Source organism: Micromys minutus (assembly GCF_963924665.1).
Source record: "Micromys minutus genome assembly, chromosome: 4".
Taxonomy (NCBI): domain Eukaryota; kingdom Metazoa; phylum Chordata; class Mammalia; order Rodentia; family Muridae; genus Micromys; species Micromys minutus.
The window spans coordinates 26,724,858-26,742,976 of NC_137973.1; the positions used below are offsets into that span (position 1 = coordinate 26,724,858).

Below are 18,119 nucleotides of genomic sequence, written 5' to 3' on the forward strand. Positions count from 1 at the left end.
GAACATATTTCTTATGCCACCCCATGATACCTACCTCTTAGTAGGAGCCTATATTAAATACAGAGTGGCAAAAATGGTTCAGGGAAGAATGACAGGTAAGATGGATGGCTTAGCTTTTACCATGACTCACCCCCTTAAATCCTCTATCGTGGTAACAGAGGAGGCGGGCGCACCAACCACTGGCAAAAGCCACTTCTTTGTCTTTCTTGTAATAAAAACTTCTATATACCCAAAGTTTGCATATCTTGAAGAGCTTATTGATGACATTTTCTGCACAGCTAATGACACTTAGGCTCTGGAGACAGAGGCATTTGCATTCACCACTGAGATGATAACAGCCTAGAATTTCCAGCTGATGGGGCTTGGTGAAGAGTTTATCAGAGGGTCTTGGATGATCTTTGATGTGCTTCTGCAAGAGTCAGTTTTTCTGTTTAGTAGCTTATGGGCTATCCAAGTCCATTGAATTAGCAAAGTACATACAACCCTGCAGAGATACACACATATACACATGATTAAGATAAATCCTTGTAAAACTCATTTATAGATCACCAGTAGAGTATGGGACTCCATTAACTAAGTTCTTCCCATACTTTAGTGGTGATCTATAAGCGAGTTTTACAAGGATTTATCTTAATCTTAATCATGTGTATGTGTGTGTATCTCTGTATGGTTGTGTGTACATGTGAGTGCAGGTGCCCACCGTGTCCTGAAGAGGGGCATCAATCCCCTGGAGCTGGAGTTACAGGTGGTGGTGTGCCACCTGATGTGTGCGGGGCACTAAACTCTGAAACACAGCACATCATAGCCCTGGGTATCCTGGAACTCACTCTGTAGACCAGGCTAACCCTGTTCTCACATGATCCACCCGCCTCTGCCTCCTGAGTACTTGGGTGAAAGGTGTGTGCCACCAGGCCAGCTGTTGCCATCATTTGAGGCAGTATCTCAGGTAAAGTCAGGCTGGTCTCAAACCCCCCAAGTAACTGGGGCTGGCCTTGAGCTCCTAGTCTTCCTGTTTCTGCCTCCTCGGGAATTACAGCAGTGCAGCTGCACCTCAGCAGAGCACTCTTTTGTTTCTCACTTTAAGTATCTAAGTCAATGGTTAGATCACAGCATCCCTTCTCTGCAGTGGCTGTGCACATTCAGCATTGGAAAGCAGGCATTAGACAAAGAGCCTGCTGTTGGTCTCCATGCAATGCCCTGCCTTCCTCATGTAGTGCGCCGGGACACCTGTATCCCTGGAGGGACTGCTGCTAATATCTGTGTCTGCCTTTCCTGTTTTACAGAGGTAAAATTTCCCCTGGAACATTACACATTGGAATTGCAAGACCAAAGACTTAAAAATAGTAGACTTCCTTCTGGAACAGTGGCTCTATTGGATGAGAAAACAGCCATGGTGACCGCTCTCAAGCTGGGTCAAACTAACCTTGTCTTTGTGCACAAAAGTATCCTTTTGTTCAAGATTGGTGGCCAATCTACGTCTCTCTGAGTGTGCTAGGCATGGTTCTTGGTAAAATACCTTATTAGGAGTGATTGCAGGGCTAGAGAAATAGCTCAGTAGTTAACAGCACTTGCTGCTCATCCAGAGGACCTGAGTTTAGCACCCACATTCTATCTATCTGTCTGTCTGTCTGACTGACATACACACACACACTCTCTCTCTTTCTTATACATGTGCACACACTCTATTTTTCTTTTTTGAGACATGGTTTCACTATGTAGCCCTCTTGCTATGAGGATAAGGCTGCATTATCTCGTGTCGCACGCCCCTCTTCCCGCCGGCAGGAAAAGGCGTGCAACAACAGGATTCTTCTGCGAACAACCTTTATTGTACAATACTCTGAGCAGGGGATCTCTCACGTGGGAGAGAAATGCACTGCTTATATATGCCCAGGAGACTCGTGTTGCTACCTGATTGGTACACTCTCCAGTAGCTCATTAGTATGCCCCGAGAGCGGGCTGTGACGTATGTGGCGCATGCGCTCTAAGTCTCTTGGTTGGGCAACAGCTCTGTTTGCTGAGTCCTCGGCGGGAAGCCCGCACCATGTTTGGGTGCGGCACAAAACGGCTCTCTACAATCTCGAAAACAATTCTCCTGCCTCATCCTTTTTAATATTAGGATTACATTCATTTGTTCCAAGCCTAACTTTTAGTCACTTTAGGTGTGTAGGATGTCATACCTACAGAAGTAACTAAGTCACTGAATATTTGTTTACTGGGACCATCTGTGTGTCAGGTGGGTCCCTGATTCCCTAGCAGAATTCTATGGTAATTTTTTTTTTTTTGTATGCCAAACTCCTAGCTAATGTAAAAGAGCCTGAAAGACTGATGTGGTGCCAAACACCTGTAATCCTGGCATCATAGAAGCCAAGGCAGGGAGAATGCTGCTGTTCAGTCAGCCGGGCTGCTATGTACCAAGACTGTCACAAAAAAACAAAACCCAGAGCTACAGGGATGGTTCAGTGGTTAAGAGCACCGGAGAACAGAGGTGCCCGTGTCCACATGGTCGCTGTAACTTCAGTTTTGGGGAATCTAACGACCTCTTCTGGCCTTCTCAGGCACGGTGCATGTGTGTGATACAAAGACATATGTGGTGGTTAGAATATGCTCAGCCCAGGAAGTGCCATCTGTTGGAGGAAGTGTGCTGCTGTGGAGGTGGGCTTTAAGACCTTCCTCCTAGCTGCCCATGAGAGACAGTCTTCCCTTAGCATCAGCTCCTTCAGAGATGCCTGCCTGGATGCTGCCATGCTTCCTGCTGTGATGATAATGGACTGAACCTCAGCATCATAAGCCCGCTCCCACTAATGCTGTCCTTATAAGGGCTGCTTTGGTCATGTTGTCTTTGCACAGCAATGGAAACCCTAACTAAGACATGCAGGCATGCATATGCCAGAAAATAAACACAATTTTAAAATTAAAACTAAAAGACTTTAATAGTAGGAATTCTGGGAAACATTGTCAGTAAAAATAGCTCCGTTTTGAAAAGAAGGAAAGAAAAGCAGGTAGAAATTAGAGGAAGACACAAAGAGAATGATTTTTTGAGGCAGGTCTCATGTAGCCCAGGCTGACCTTGAACTCATGGTTTAGCAGATGATATCTCTGAGCTATGGACCCCCACCTCCACCTCTCAGGTGCTGTGGTTGCAGATGTGTACCACTTGTGGTGTGTGCGGTGCTGGGAATGGATCTCAGGATTTCATCTTGCTGGGCAAGCGGCTAAGTTGATCTGCACCCCAAGGGAATTTAACAGAGATTTGCAAATGAGTGTAAATTAGAGAGGGGGAAGTTGGAGCTGTAGGGGAACAGAGCAGAGTTTGCTGATAGAAAGTGAAGTGGAGGAGACAGGGGAGTGTGAGTCAGGAGGCCATGCATGTTATTCTGGTAGCAGGAATGGCTTTGTGTAGAAGCCATTCTGATGTTTCTTCGCCTGTCAAATGAAGGGAATGTTATGTTTCTGAATTTCGCTCTACTGCTTATATTTTACTACTGTATTCAATTACATATCAGAACTAGCCTAGTCTGGGCAGTAAACAGTCTTTAGATTTGAACAGGTAAAAGTAATTACCAGTTGGTATGCCAATCATATATGCATATATTATACATATTTGTGTATCATTTGAAGACATGAGAAATTTCCTTTTTTATTTTATTTTTGTTTTAAAGTAGTGTCTTGCTATGTAGCCCAGTCTAGCCTAGAACTCACTGAGAAGCTCAGGCTACCTAAGAGTTTAAGATACTCCTACATCAGCTTCTTGAATGCTAGAAGTAAGCCTGTTTTACTAGGCCTACTTACATATACCTAAAAGACTGTTGTTTCTCCTCAGTGCTAACGACTGAACACAAGGTCTCTAGAAGAACGGTTTATATAGCTGAGCTTCATCAATCCTTTTTAACTCTTATTTATTTATCTTTATATGTTCTATTATTTATTGGTTAATTTTTTTTTTTGATTGGGCCTCCTATATCCTAGGTTTCCCTCAAACTTGCTTTGCTGAGCTTGAACTGACTCCCATGTCTTCACCCTGTGCCTTTCGCAGTGCTAGGCTTAGGACCAGGCAGAGTGCATGCTGGGAAAGCTCTTTACCAACAGATTTTAAGAATCACTTATCTTTGGGAGAAATCATACTTCTGATATTGGGGCAAACCTGTGCTTCTTCCAGAAAGTAATTGTATGTAACTATTGGCATAGCTAGAAGTATTTAAAGAAATTATATGTGTTTATTTTCTTATATGTATAAATGTTTTGTATGTGTGTGTGTGCGAATCAAGTTGTATGCCTGATGCCTGAGGAGGCCAGAAAAGGGCATTGGATTAGCTAGTAGTGGAGTTACAGTCACTGAATGGAAACTGGGAGTCAGACCTGGGCTCCCTGCAAGAGCAGCGAGTGCTCTAAACTACAGAGCCATCTCTCTAGCTCCCTCCAGGTATTTTTGACAGCACAGAGAGAAGCAGCTGGTGTTAAAGGTCTGCTGCAGCATTATAGCGATTGGGAGGCTGCGGTGCTGCGGGGTGCTGGGTGGCAAGTGTTGCCCAGTTCTCCAACCCCACCACAGTCTCTGTCTTCTTCCTGACTCAGTGGGAATCTCAATTAGCTTTAGATCCAGGCAGAAAACAGTGCTTTCCTGCATTCCATATTTAGCTCCTCTGTGTGGATTTTTTGTTGTTGAAGAAGTAGATCTGAAACTAGATGAAATTTAAAACCACAGAACATGATCTTCTTTCCCTTTCTCTTCCCTCAGATTTGAAATTATATGTACGTGCATGTTTTGTCTGCATGGATGTCTATGCACCGTGTGCCTGTCCAGTGCCTGAAGAGGCCAGAAGAGGGTGTCAGTGCCCTAGGGACTGGAGTTACAAAAGGGTGTGAGCCATGTGGGTGCTGGGAACTGAACCCAGGTCCTCTTGAAGAGCAGCCAGCACTCTTAGGGGCTGGGCATCCCTCCACCCCGTTTTTATGACATTCATTTATGTGTGTCTATGTGTGTGTGGCATTCAGATGACACCCAGTGGAGGGCAGCTTTCTCTTCCACCATGTGGGTCCTGGGTATCAAACTCAGGTCCTCAGATTTGATGGAAACCACATGTTAGTGACTGAGACATCTTTTGGGGCTTGCCTCCGGCTTTTCTTAGAAGTGTTCATATTTAAGTTTTGGCTTTCCAAAGAAAACAAAAGATAGGCTTTTATTGTGTGGGTTTGTTTATACATTTATTGTTATGGTTTTTTTTTTTCCAGAGGCTCATCTTTCTGTACCTAATACTGGCTCAGATAATTTCCTTAAGCAAAAATTAAGATGTTCATATGCGCTCTGTGTCTGGACTCCCAAACTCTACCATATATGTCGTAGAGCCTGGATTTTTAGGTAATTTTAGATAATGACTTTCAGAAAGTTGAATATCTAAACAAATGTATTATACATAAATGAATTCTCTAAATGAAGAATGCATTACACAGGAAAGGGCGGCCCAAGTCTCTGCACTCATTTCCAGACTTTGAGTTCAACCTGACTTTGATGTGTATCTTCCCTCCCTTCCTTCCTCCCTCCTTCCCTCTCTGTCCCCTCCCTCCCTCCCTCTTTCTCTGTTCTCTCCCTCCCTCCCTCCCTACCCCCCCCCCAATGTTTTGTTTTGTTTTCTAAGACAGTAAGACAGGGTTTCTCTTGTAGCCATGCTGGAACTCTCTCTGTGGATGAGGATGGCCTCGGATACAGGGATGGCTGCCTCTACCTCCTGAGTGCTGGGACTGCAGGTGGGCGTGGCCATGGCCCACTTCCTTGTGTCAGTTCTGTCACTGTCATAAGACTCCGAGGCTCAGACAGCTTATATCATATGTCTCGAGTGAAAGATAACCTGGAGGCTATGGTGGACCTTTAGTCCCAGCATTTGGGAGGCAGAGGCAGGCAGATGTCTTCAGTTGGGGGCCAGCCTAGGTTACAGAGAGATTTCCAGCACAACTAGGGCTACACAGATAAACCCCCCAAAAAACAAAAAAATACAGAAAAAACAAAAGAAAACAAAAAACCCAACAAAACCCAAAACATCTTTAAAAAATTGTGGTGCTGAGTGTGGTGGTACACACCTGTAATCCCAGCATTTGGAAGACTGAGGCAGGAGAATTGCCAATTTGAGGCCAGCCTGGACAACATTATGTATTCTAGACCCTCCCTTCTTCCACCCATAACTTCCTCCCCAGCAGAAGTCTGGCTTTATTAATATTCTATTAGGGGAAAAGGAGTTGCTCACAAGAGCCCATCCCTTGGTGAGGGCCGTAGCTGCCTAATGGTTTTGGTCCTGTCCCTTGGTACTGTAGCGCCCGTAAGCTGCCCTTGCTCAGATGAGTAGGTGGCCCTGTACCCATACCCCTGCAAGCAGCCTTAATTGTGTGTGTGTGTGTGTCTAAGTTTACTTGTGTGTGCACTGTGTGCATGCCTGGTGCCCTGGGACACCATGATAGGGTGTCAGACTTCCTGGAGCTGGTTAGGGGTGAATATAGGCTGCCAATGTGGATCTGGGAACTCGGCTCAGGTTCTTTGTAAGGAAGTCAGCACTCTTAAAGACTGAGCTGTCTTTGTAGCTCAGGAAGCAGGTGTACACACACACACACACACACACACACACACACACACGGCAGGAACGTAAGGAAACTTGTTGGAGAATAAGCCTTGGGAAGGAATGGAGGTGCGTAGAGAGGATGATGGGACATTGCACGCTTATATTACACTGTAAGAGTAAGTGGGCCTTTGGTGCTCTCGATGTGCATCCCAGAATTGCTCAGAGACCCACTTGCCTCTGCCTCCTGAGTGCTGGCATTCAAAGTAGTGTCCAGTCAGTGCTATATTGCTGAGAAAAGACATCGTGACCTCGGCACCTCTTATAACACACAACACAGCTAATTGGGGCTTTGGGTTCAGAGGTTCAGTCCATCATCATCATAGAAGGAAGCACAGCAGTGCAAACACACGAATGGCATAGAGATGGAGCCGAGAGTTCCCCATTCAGATTTGCAGACGGGAGGGTATGTACGTGTGCGTGTGCGTGTGCATGTGTGTGTGTGTGTGTGTAAGAGAGAGGTGTGTGTGTGTGTGTGTGTGAGAGAGAGAGGTGTGTGTGTGTGTGTAAGAGAGAGGTGTGTGTATGTGTGTGTGTAAGAGAGAGGTGTGTGTATGTGTGTAAGAGAGGTGTGTGTGTGAGAGAGAGAGGTGTGTGTGTAAGAGCTGTGTGTGTGTGTGTGTGTGTGTGTGTGTGTGTGTAAGAGAGAGAGAGAGACCCTAGAGACACATTTCTTCCACCAAGGCCACACCTCCTAGTCTCTGTCAAGCAGCATCACTCCTTACTGACCAGGCTTTCAAATATATGTGCCTCTTGGGGGCCATTCTTATCCAGACAACCACACCTGGCCTGAAAGAATAAATTTTTAAAAACACCTAAAACAAACAAACAAACAAAAACAAGGAAGGTCAATGAGACCTCATCTCAAAACCTAAAAACAAAAACAAAACCAAGATTATGAAACAATAAAATAATTTATATAATAAGGTCTTTGAGTTAGGAAAAAAAGGCATTATTCCAACAAAAAAGTTAATGTCCTTAGGCAGTGCAAACATCAAGAGCAGCTGGTGCACGGGGAGTGAGCCTTTACACTTAATATAACTAAATTAGACCCAGCATTCGGAGTCCTAAACAATCTCACAGCTTGGGAGAGAGGTGAGATCTGCTCTGAGAGCCAGCTCTGTCCCCTGCTGTAGCTATGCATTTAAGGGATGGAGACACAGGGACAGTGTTGGTGGGCGTGCTGGGGAGATGGCGCTGTGATTAAGAGCACTGGTTCTTGTAGAAGACCCAGCTCAGATCTCGGCATCCAAGCAGCGTTTTTAGTTTGAAGGTGCTGTGGCACAGCAGGGGGATGCCGGCCTCTCCCACTCTCTGGCTTCTTGCAGGTCTCAACATCCATCCCGGAGGCCGGTGGAGTCTAGAGGTGGGGCAGGTGTACATCATCACGGTGGAAGTGTTTGACAAGAGCAGCACAAGGGTCCACATTTCCGATGTGAGTTGCTCCGTTATTTTGTTTTGTGTCCTTTCACCGTTTGAAACAGGATCTCGTGTATCCTGGGCTGGACTTTTAACTAGCTACACAGCAGACAGTGGCTTTGAACTCCTGATCTTCCTGCCTCCAGCCAGCAAGTGCTAGTATTACAAATATGCATGCCCCAGGTCCAGTTTTATGTAAGTCCAGGGCTCCAATCCAGGGCCCCAAGCATGCCAGATAAGTAAGTACTCTCACAACTGAGCCACACTCTGTCTTTCGTCCATTGTGGACAAAACCTGTGTGGCAGAAAGCCTTCTTTTTTCCTTTGCTCCCAATCTTTGCATTTGTAAATGTGAGTTATTAGTTTCGATTATTATTACTATTAACTAGTGCTGTCCTTGGGAAACACTGAACTGGAAGTTATAGTATGATCAGAATCACAGGAAAGAGTTGAAGAGTCCAGTGACGGCTGTAGACAAGCCTCACCCTGCAACCCACACACTCGCCATCTACCAAAGAGATGCTTGCTTCGCCACGCATGGTCATGAGAGTGACGTGTGAGCATTAGGTGGGAAATGTGCCCCTGCCCAGGACAGCCAGGGTTTAGGAACTGTAGTTCCTAAAGGAATGGCATTGGCTGTCCGAAATTTATAAGTTTCAACTGGTTTTGTCCCTGACATGAATGAAACTTTATAAAAACGAATACCATTTTAAAATTATATCTCTCCCAACTTAAAATTTCCACAATGGAAAAGTTTTGGTTTTTCTTCTTTTTTAAATTAACTAATTAATTTAAAAGATTAAAAAAAATTGGTTAGGTTTTGGGTTTTTTAAATTTTGTTTCTGGTTTTTGTTTCTTGTTTTTCTGTGTATCCCTGGTTGTCCTGTAACTCACTCTGTAGACCAGGCTGGCTTTGAATTCAGAGATCTGCCTGCCTCTGCCTCCCAAGTGCTGGGATTAAAAGGCATTTAATCACTGGCTTAATTTTTTAAAAATTTTATGTGTATAAGTGTTTTTCCACTATAATGTGTGCCTGATATGCAGTAGAGCCAGAGGGGGCATGGGATTCTCTGAACCCGGGTCCTCTGGAAGAGCAGAGGACTAAGCCATATCTCCTGATTCCTGTTTGTTTGATTGTTTGTTGTTTTGTTGAAGCAAAAAATATTTGTAGCCCTGGCTGTCCTGAAATTCGCTCTATAGACCAGGTTGGACTCAAACTCATAGAGATCCGCCTACCTCTACCTCCCAAATGCCAGGACTAAAAATGTTTGACACCACTGCCTGGTTCCTCTGTCTTTTGTTCTTTTTAATTATGTGTATATGGCTATGTGCATGTGAGTGTGGGTGCCCTCAGAGACCTGAGGTGTTGGATCATCTGGAGTTAGTCTGAACCACCCTGTGGATGCTGAAAACTGAGCTGGGTCTTCTACAAGAGCAAGAAGTGCTCTTAATCACAGCACCATCTCTCCAGCTCACACCCTGTTCTTATGCCTTTATCCTTTAAATGCATAGCTACAGTCTTATCTATGGCTTGGAACTAAAATGGTTTTAGGGGGAAAACACATCTTCCACTTTATGTTGCCGTTGGACTGATTTCAGAATCTCAAGATCACATTCCAGTTTTCCAAGGAGTACTTTGAAGAGCAGCTGAGTACTTCAAACGGATCTTACTATGTGGTAAAAGCCCTCAGAGATGGAGTTGTGGTGATAAGCGCAGCCCTGACCAGCCTTCAGGAGGTAGGAGTCTTAAAACCGTCTGATTCCTAGGAGTCCAGCAGGGCCAGCAGCCTTGGTCTTCCTCTTTCACACACCACACTTGGAACTGCACGCCTCTACAGACTATCCTTGCACTGCATATAACATGAGATTCCTTTAAGAAACTCTTTCATGTGTATATATCTCTGTGTTACCGGGTACACATAAGGATCTTTAAAAGATTATTTTTTAAATTGTTGTGAGGTGCACCAGCATGCAGGTGACCTCTGAGGCCAGAAGAAAACACCGGATGCCATAGAGCCAAGGATACAGGCATTAGCATCTTCTAAAGGGGGTGCTAGGAACCAAATTTAGGTCCTCTGCAAGAGCAGTACAAACTTGTAACCACTGAGCCAACCCTCCAGACCCACATAAGGCATATTTTATTCTAAAAGTCCAAATGGTAACATTCTGACTTATTTAATCCTTCCCCTGACATTTAACTTTTACCTTATTTCCAGCTTTTTGTTGTTGTTTTTATAACCCAGAGTCTTTTATTGTATCCCAGGCTGGCCTTGAACTCAAAATCCTTCTGCCTCCAACTCCTGAGTGCTGAGCTCACAGCCCAGGGCCCACATTCCCACCTTCCATTCTGTGCTTTAGCTTGTTTGTTTTCTTACTTCAGGAAAAGGAAGGCAGGGCCTTTGCAGATTTTATTCCTTCTGATGACCTTCAGACCAGAAATGGAGCTCTGTGTAGGGTGTAATAAAATACTGGGTTAGTCTGTGGCCACCAGTGCTGACGAACAGAGGCAAGAACTGAGTCTTTGTTAGAATTTTTTATTTAGTATTTTGATGTGCATAAACCACATTTTATTGATTAACAAGTCTATGTATGGGCGATGCCATCCTTGGTTGGTCGAGAAAGCAAACTGAGCAAGCCATGGAGAACAAGCCAGTAAGCAGCATCAGCTTCAGCCTCTGGGTTCCTGCTTTGAGCTCCTCCCCTGACCTCCCTTCATGATAGGCTGACTGTAAACTGGAATAAACCCTTCCTTCTCCCTGTTGTCTTTGGTCATGGTGTTTGGCACAGCAATAGACAGCAAACTAGAACAACTCTGAGTGTTTCTATTTTTCTGGCCTTTTGTAATTTTAAAGACCTCAGAAGACCCTCCTGCATTTGCTGTCTAGGGGCCACTACGCTGAGTCCTTTTTCTTATAGAGGCAGAAGATGGTTGAATACTTCACGAACATCCACTTTGCTCCTGTGTTCAGTATCAGTGAAATTGTCTTGGGACATCTATCTTGACCTGTCTTTTCTTGTCCCTGCAGTGCAACAGTTCTCAGCCAAAAACCTATCAAATCAGTCACCAACAAGAGGTGAAGATTTACTTTCCAATTCAGCTTAAGCCCAGTTTTCTGGCATTTCCCCATCATCCTCTAGGAATGTCAAACCGTTTCAGAGTTCAGGTATGGCAGCCTCTAATATCGAATTCACATAGAAATAAGTTAGTCTCTCTAACGGTTAATTATTTTCTCTAATCATGCTTTGTTGAAAAGGATTGGGGGCTGGAGAGATGGCTCAGTGGTTAAGAGCACTGGCTGCTCTTCCAGAGGTCCTGAGTTCAAACCCCAGCAACCACATGGTGGCTCACAACCATCTATAATGAGATCCAATGCCCTCCTCTGGTGTGTCTGAAGACAGCTACAGTGTACTTATATACATAAAATAAGTAAAATGATTTTAATAAAAATAAAAGAAAAAAAAGAAGAAGTTTGGACCTGTAGCCCAGGCTGGCCTTAAACTCTCTCTGCAGCTGACTCTATTGCCTGCAGTTCCTGAGTATGTGGGGGTGGGGTGGTTACAGTCCTGCAATGGAAACCAATGGATGGAAACCAAGACTTTACTGCTGAGCTACAGCCCCAGGCCCAGATTTATTGTAAACTTTCACTTTTCCACCAACTTACTAGTGCAGCTCAGGGTTTGCTGGCCACCGAATCTGAGACTCGGTGTTCTTTTTATCCCTGCCCTCTGTTACTTCCTAGTGAGGTTTATGTTGCTTTGCCATCTTCCCCGATGCCCTGATGCCCCTGTGACCCTCTGTGGGACAACAGTTACTTAGCTGCTACTTCAGTGAGCCTCTGGCCCATTTCTTTACTTCCCGCAGATTCACGGTTTCTTAGCATGTGCAGATAGCTCATCACATAGTTTTATTATTTTTCTAAACTCCACTTCACCAGTCGCATTTTATGTTTACTTTAATTCTGCTCTCCTTCCCGCAAGTGTTTATTCTAGGCTGTGGCTTTTCACAGGTAGAGGGCGGTAGTGGCAACTTCACCTGGAGCTCTTCTAATGAAACAGTGGCCCTGGTTACCACCAAAGGCGTGGTGACTGCAGGTCAGGTGAGAGGGAACAGCACCATTTTGGCAAGAGATGTACAAAATCCTTTTCGATCTGGAAATATTAAGGTACATGTCTCTTTATGTTACATGTATGAGTATCTTGTCTCCATATATGTCTGAGCACCACTTTTATGCCTGTTGTCCATGGAAGCCATAAGAGCATTGGATCCTGGGGATCTGGAGTCACAGACAGTTCTGACCTACCATGTGGGTTCTGGGAATTGAACCTTGGTCCTCTGCAAGAGCAGTAAGAACTCTTAACTGTCCAGCCAGCTCTTCTGCCCCACGATTTTGAAATTTAAGTGCAGGAACGTGTTTGAAACTATGTTACTCCAGAACTGAGGACACGGCTCATTTGGAAGAGTGCTTGCCTGCTGTGCACAGAGTCCTGGGTCCAATCCTTAGCGTCTGTAGAACTGGGCATGGAGCCATGCTTGTAATCCAGCACTTAGGAGGTAGAGACAGGAGAGTCACAAGTTCAGCATCGTCTTCAACTACATGAAACCATGTCTGAATGAATAGAAATTAAATTAAAGCATCATAAAATTCAACCTGGAAGTACATCTGAATATGGGTTGACCACCACTTGACTTATGAGCCATGTAGTTGACATCTGTGTCTGCTTTCCATTTGTAAAATAGGGTGGTCACACTGGAGATGTAACTCAGTGCCAGAGGTCACTTACCTGTGCAAGGCACTGGTTTTCATCCCCAGCATTGTGCCTGGCTTTTATGTGGGTTTTGGGGACCCCAAATTTAGCTCCCCACATTTGTGAGACAAGTTCTTTTCCAATTTACAATGTTTCCATGTGCATAAAAGTCATTCTTATACACAGAGAACGGGGTCCATGCCACAGCAGGGCATGTGAAAGTCAGAAGACTAGTGCCATTACCCATGTAATATCTCACTGGCTCCACAATCTGTTCAGAAATCATTTCTATATGCGTGTGATGCTGAGTCCCGGCATGTGTGTGATGCTGAGTCCCAGCATGCATGGTGTGGTGCACACGTGGAGGTCAGAGGACGGCTTTGTGAAGTCAGTTTTCTCCACCTTCACCCGTGTTCTAGTTTACTTTTTGTTGCTGTGATAAATGCCAGGACCAAAAGCACGAGAAAGTTAATTTGGGTCACACTCCAGGTCATAGCCCATCACCTAGGGATTTCAGGGCAGGAGCCCCAGCAGGAACTGAAGCAGAGACCATTTATGGGTGCTTCTTAGTGACTTTCTCTGCCGCCTTTCTTAGACATCCCAGACTAACTGCTTAGGGACAGTCTGCCCACAGTGGCCTGGACCCTCCCACATCAATCCCTGACCAAGAAAATGTCCCACAGACATGCCCATAGCACAATTCAGAGGCAGTTCTCCAACTGAGGCTCCATCTTCCCAGGTGTATCTGGTTGACATCACACTTGAGGACTAGGGAGCAGACAAGTCATCAGGTTTTTGTGACAAGTGCTTTGTGTGCTGAGCCACTTCAACGGCCCCTTGTCCATAGAATCACCAGTGGCTTTCATGCTAACCTTATTAGCCTCATGGTTTGGGTAGTAAGTCTACCTGTAAAAGACGGAATACTGCCGAGCTTGCTGGTGCACGCCTGTCATCTCAGCGACTGGGAGCTGAAAGCAGAAAGGGTCAGAATTTGGTCAGCTGGGTCGCATGAGGCTCCGTCTTACACAAAAAGCAAGGCCCGAACTTTTAACTAAATGGTCATTTTTCCATTTTCCTCCAGTTTAAGGTATGTGCTGCCTTTTCCTGGGTCACTGGGCATGTTGCCATCACGCGGTAACCATTTGTTCAGCCTTTTAAATTCAGCATTCATTTAAATGTCACAGGACGCCCTACATGAAACTAAAATCTAAATAGGAAGGCTTATTAACAGGAGAACTGATACAATATCCCAAGGACTATGTAGAGGTATTTTAAAGCATGCGCTCACTGCTACTTAGATTATGTAATATAACTGATGAGCCAATGAGATGACTCAGCAGGTTTGAAAGCCCTTGCCAGGCAAGCCCTGGAGCCCACATTCCAAGGCAACTCTAAAAAGATTGTCCTCTGACTTCCATGGACATACGATGGCATGTGACCATGGCATTCGTGTATATACATATGTCAAATCACACATAGTAGTAGCAGTAGCCAGAATGATGGTGACGACGACGACGACCAAGCTGGGGATGGTGGTGCACATCTTTAATTCCTGAATTCTCTTAGTGAGCTAAGGCCAGCCTAGTCTAAAGAGCAAGCTCTAGAACAGCCAGAGCTATATAATAGAGAGAGTCTGTCTCAAAAATCAATCAGTAAAGTTAATGAAATGGAAAGGCTACTCCTGGCAAATAAGAGAAAATCTTCATAAGTGGATCTAAGTCTGGAGGTTACAGGCACTGGAAGCTGGAGGAGCAGAGGGCATTGCCTCAGTGGATGAATGTTTTGAGTTTTAACAGTAGTCCTGTTCATTCACATATTCCAGACGCTACTTTCAAGACACAGCTGCAGGGTTAGGTAGTTCAGAAAACCCAGCAGTGCGTTCCCTCTGGCCATAGAGATAGGCTGTGTAGCTCCCAGTATAGAAAAATGGGGAATCAATATAAGCATTAAAAAAAAAAAAAAAAAAAAAAAAAAAAAAAAAAAAAAAAAAAAAAAAAACCCGGGTTATTAGTGTGGTAAGGCTTGAGCTTAGAAAGGTACTTAATGTCTTACTTAGGGTTTTATTGGTATGAACAGACACCATGACCACAGCTACTCTTACAAAGGAAAAGAATTATCGGGGTTGGTTTACAGCCCCAGAGGTTTAGTCCATTATCATCATGGCAGGAAACACGAAGGCAGGTAGACAGACATGGTGGTGGATAAGGAGCTGAGAGCTCTGCATTTTGATCCATAGGTATCAAGGAGACACTGAGCCATAGTGGGCATAGCTTGAGCATTGGAAACCTCAAAGCCACCCCCATAGTGACACACCACTTCCAACAAGGCCCCACCTCCTAGTAGTGCCACTCACTATAGGCCAAGCACGAAAACTCATGAGTCTTTGGGAGCCATTCCTATTCAAACCACCACACCTAAGTACTTTTATATTCAGTAATGGTAATGATAATGATAATTATTTTAAAGAGCAAACATCAGCTGTTGCTTTAGACTAGTAGACAATGATGGACTGAAGGCTAAGGCACAGTCAAGCCTGGTTCTAGCTAGGTTTCCATTGCTGTGATGAACACCATAAGCAAATCAACTTGGGAAGGAAGCAAGGGTTTATTTTTACTTACAGAAGTCAGATTAGGAGCTCAAGACAGGAACTGAAACAGAGACCTTGGAGGAACATTACTTACTGGCTTGCTTCCCATGGCTCACACAACCTGTTTTCTTATACAACCCAGGACCACCTACCCAGGGTGGCACTGCCCACAGTGGTCTGGAGTATCCCACATCAATCATTAATCAAGGAAATACCTCCACAGTCTTCCCTACAGGATAATCTGCTCAAGGTATTCTCGCAGTTGAGACCACCTCGTTCCAGATAACTCCAGCTTGTGGTAAGCTCACAAGCCTAGATTACTGAAATAATATTGAAACCTGAAAACAGATGAACAAATTGCCTGGGTGTGGTGGTTAAATGCCTTTAGCCCCAGCATTTAGGTGGATTTCTGTTAGCTTAAGACCAGCCTACATTACATAGTAAATTCCAGGCTAACTATAAATATATAATGAAACCCTGTCTTAAAACAGCAACAAAGTTGAGCAATTGTGGCGAATATACATATATATGTATGGATGTATAGATGTATACATATACACATACATGTATATACATATACACATACACCTATACACATGTATACATATGCATTTATATGTATATTTGATACATATATGTACATATGTGTATGTGTACATATACATATATATAAAACTGGAGACTAGCTTGGTGGTAGTGAGCTTTCCTAGCATGCACAAATGGATCTGCATTCAACTCATGGCATTACCACCACTCACCAAGAAAAAAAAAGACAGACTAGGGGAACTAAAGTAAAACATGTAAACAACATTATATGGAGAGTATATACGTATGTTGTTGAGACAGGATCACACTGTGTAGCTGAGGGTGAACTTGACTCTATCGGATTGGCTCACTTTCTAAGGGCTGGACTCAGGCATAAAATGTTCATATTTATGTGTATATTACATATGTATAGACACACAGCAGATGGTTATGCATTTGTCTTAATGTTCTTCCTAAGACTTTCCTAAAGGCTCATTGCTTTTCCTCAAGGTGTATGTCATGAAGCTGAACAAAATGGAACTGCTACCATTTCAAGCTGACACGGAAATCGGCCAGATTATTGAGGTACCCATTGCAATGTATCATGTAAATCTAGAGACCAAGGAGGCCGTCGCATTCACAGACTGCTCGCACTTACCCCTCGATCTCAACTCGGATAAGCAAGGAGTCTTCACTCTTTTTAAAGAAGGCAAGGCTAAGCTCTTTTACCTCCCTCCTCTTTAGCCTTTGAGGGACCAACCACTACTGAAGTTTTAATTCATACAATTTGTTTTCCTCTTCCCTCCCTCCCCACTCCTCCCATTCCCCATACATACACACACACACACACACACACACACAGAGAGAGAGAGAGAGAGAGAGAGAGAGAGAGAGAGGATCCTGCTATGTAGCCTAGGCTAGCCTTGAACTCATCATCTTCCTCTCTCGGCCTCCTAAGTACTGACGTGAAAGGCCTTGAAGTAGTTTTTACTCTACTCTTTTTATGAACATTGGGAGCAAATGCACAGGGAAATGTTGTGTCTTTGTGTGTGGTGTTCATATATGTGTTCACGTTCATATGTATGTTGATATACATACATATACATGTATGTGTGGCCTGAATTTGGAGGTGATATTGGTAACTTCCTTGATTGCATGCCACTTTGTTTATTGAGGCAGAGCCTCACTGAACTCAGAGCTCACCCCTTCTCATTGGTCTAGCTTGTTTTGGGGTTCCGTCTGCTTCACAAGTGCTAGAATTCCAAGTGGTCATCACACCTGTCTGGCTCTTTCACGGGTTTGGGTGATCTGAACTCTGGTCCTCACACGTGGAGGGAAGTGCTTTGTCTTCTGAGCCATCTCCCCATCCGCACAGCTGAGCTTGCTAACTGTGTGGCTGAACAGAGCATTTCCACTTCCCGCCTCCCTTTCTTTTTCTTTTTCTTTCTTTAAGGCATTTTTGTTTTCAGGAATGAGGATTGATCCTAGGGACTTGGACATGTTAAATGTGCCCTTCCACTGCCCCGAATTCCAGCCCTGTCACACTTCCTTTCAAGAGGAATATCGTGTCATCTCATGACTGGGTGCTATTTTCCAAAGGAGACAATATATTTATCTTTTTTTATTTTTTTGAGACAGTGCCTCATGTCACCCAGACTGGCTTTGAACTTGCTTTGTAACCAGATGACCTTGAATCTTTGATCCTGCCTCCTGCTGAGATGACAGGCATGCAGTACCACTGTGCTGGGGACAGAGCATGCTCAGTAAGCACTCTCCCTACTCATCCATGCCCTTAGTCCTGGCGGTATGTTTTTCTAGTGGAAAAGGAAGCATGAGTAATTTATTTATAAAGACCAGCACGCATGCTCGCTGCCACTGAGGTTCATATTTTATACTGAGGCCCCTGGTTTTCACTAATACAGTGCAGAAGTAACATGAAATGTTTCTTAGCACGTAGTGTCTGCCAGCCTCTTTTGGGAGGACTCCCTCTCATTAATTCATGTAACTCTTTCATATCTGTAGGAGTGACATCAGCTCTTCCCTCCTGTCCTGCTTGCACATCAGCCCTCTACGCTCCTCTGTTCTAAGCTCTAGCTTTTAAGCCTCATTACATCTTATGTAAGGTATAATAACATCAGTTTAACTTCTTGTCCTGGCAACCATTGTAAATGGCTTTAAAATATTACTTTGTAGTTATTTAACATGACCTATGGATTATTTACTTATTTTATGTATATGAGT

The 18,119-nt window shown here is 44.3% G+C and overlaps 1 protein-coding gene across 1 annotated transcript in view; it reads left to right on the top strand.

Annotated features, from left to right (window-relative positions):
- NUP210L (nucleoporin 210 like) overlaps positions 1-18,119 on the top strand; it is a gene marked incomplete at both ends in the record, with an annotated part of 91,474 nt that overhangs the window by 16,940 nt on the left and 56,415 nt on the right. The window contains 8 exons of the mRNA XM_080916464.1: positions 1-95; positions 1,284-1,442; positions 5,288-5,356; positions 7,931-8,037; positions 9,620-9,757; positions 11,047-11,184; positions 12,028-12,183; positions 16,389-16,587. The exon at positions 1-95 is cut by the window's left edge and continues 38 nt beyond it. Of these exons, the coding sequence (XP_080772590.1) occupies positions 1-95; positions 1,284-1,442; positions 5,288-5,356; positions 7,931-8,037; positions 9,620-9,757; positions 11,047-11,184; positions 12,028-12,183; positions 16,389-16,587 (1,061 nt within the window). The remainder of the gene's footprint in view (positions 96-1,283; positions 1,443-5,287; positions 5,357-7,930; positions 8,038-9,619; positions 9,758-11,046; positions 11,185-12,027; positions 12,184-16,388; positions 16,588-18,119) is intronic.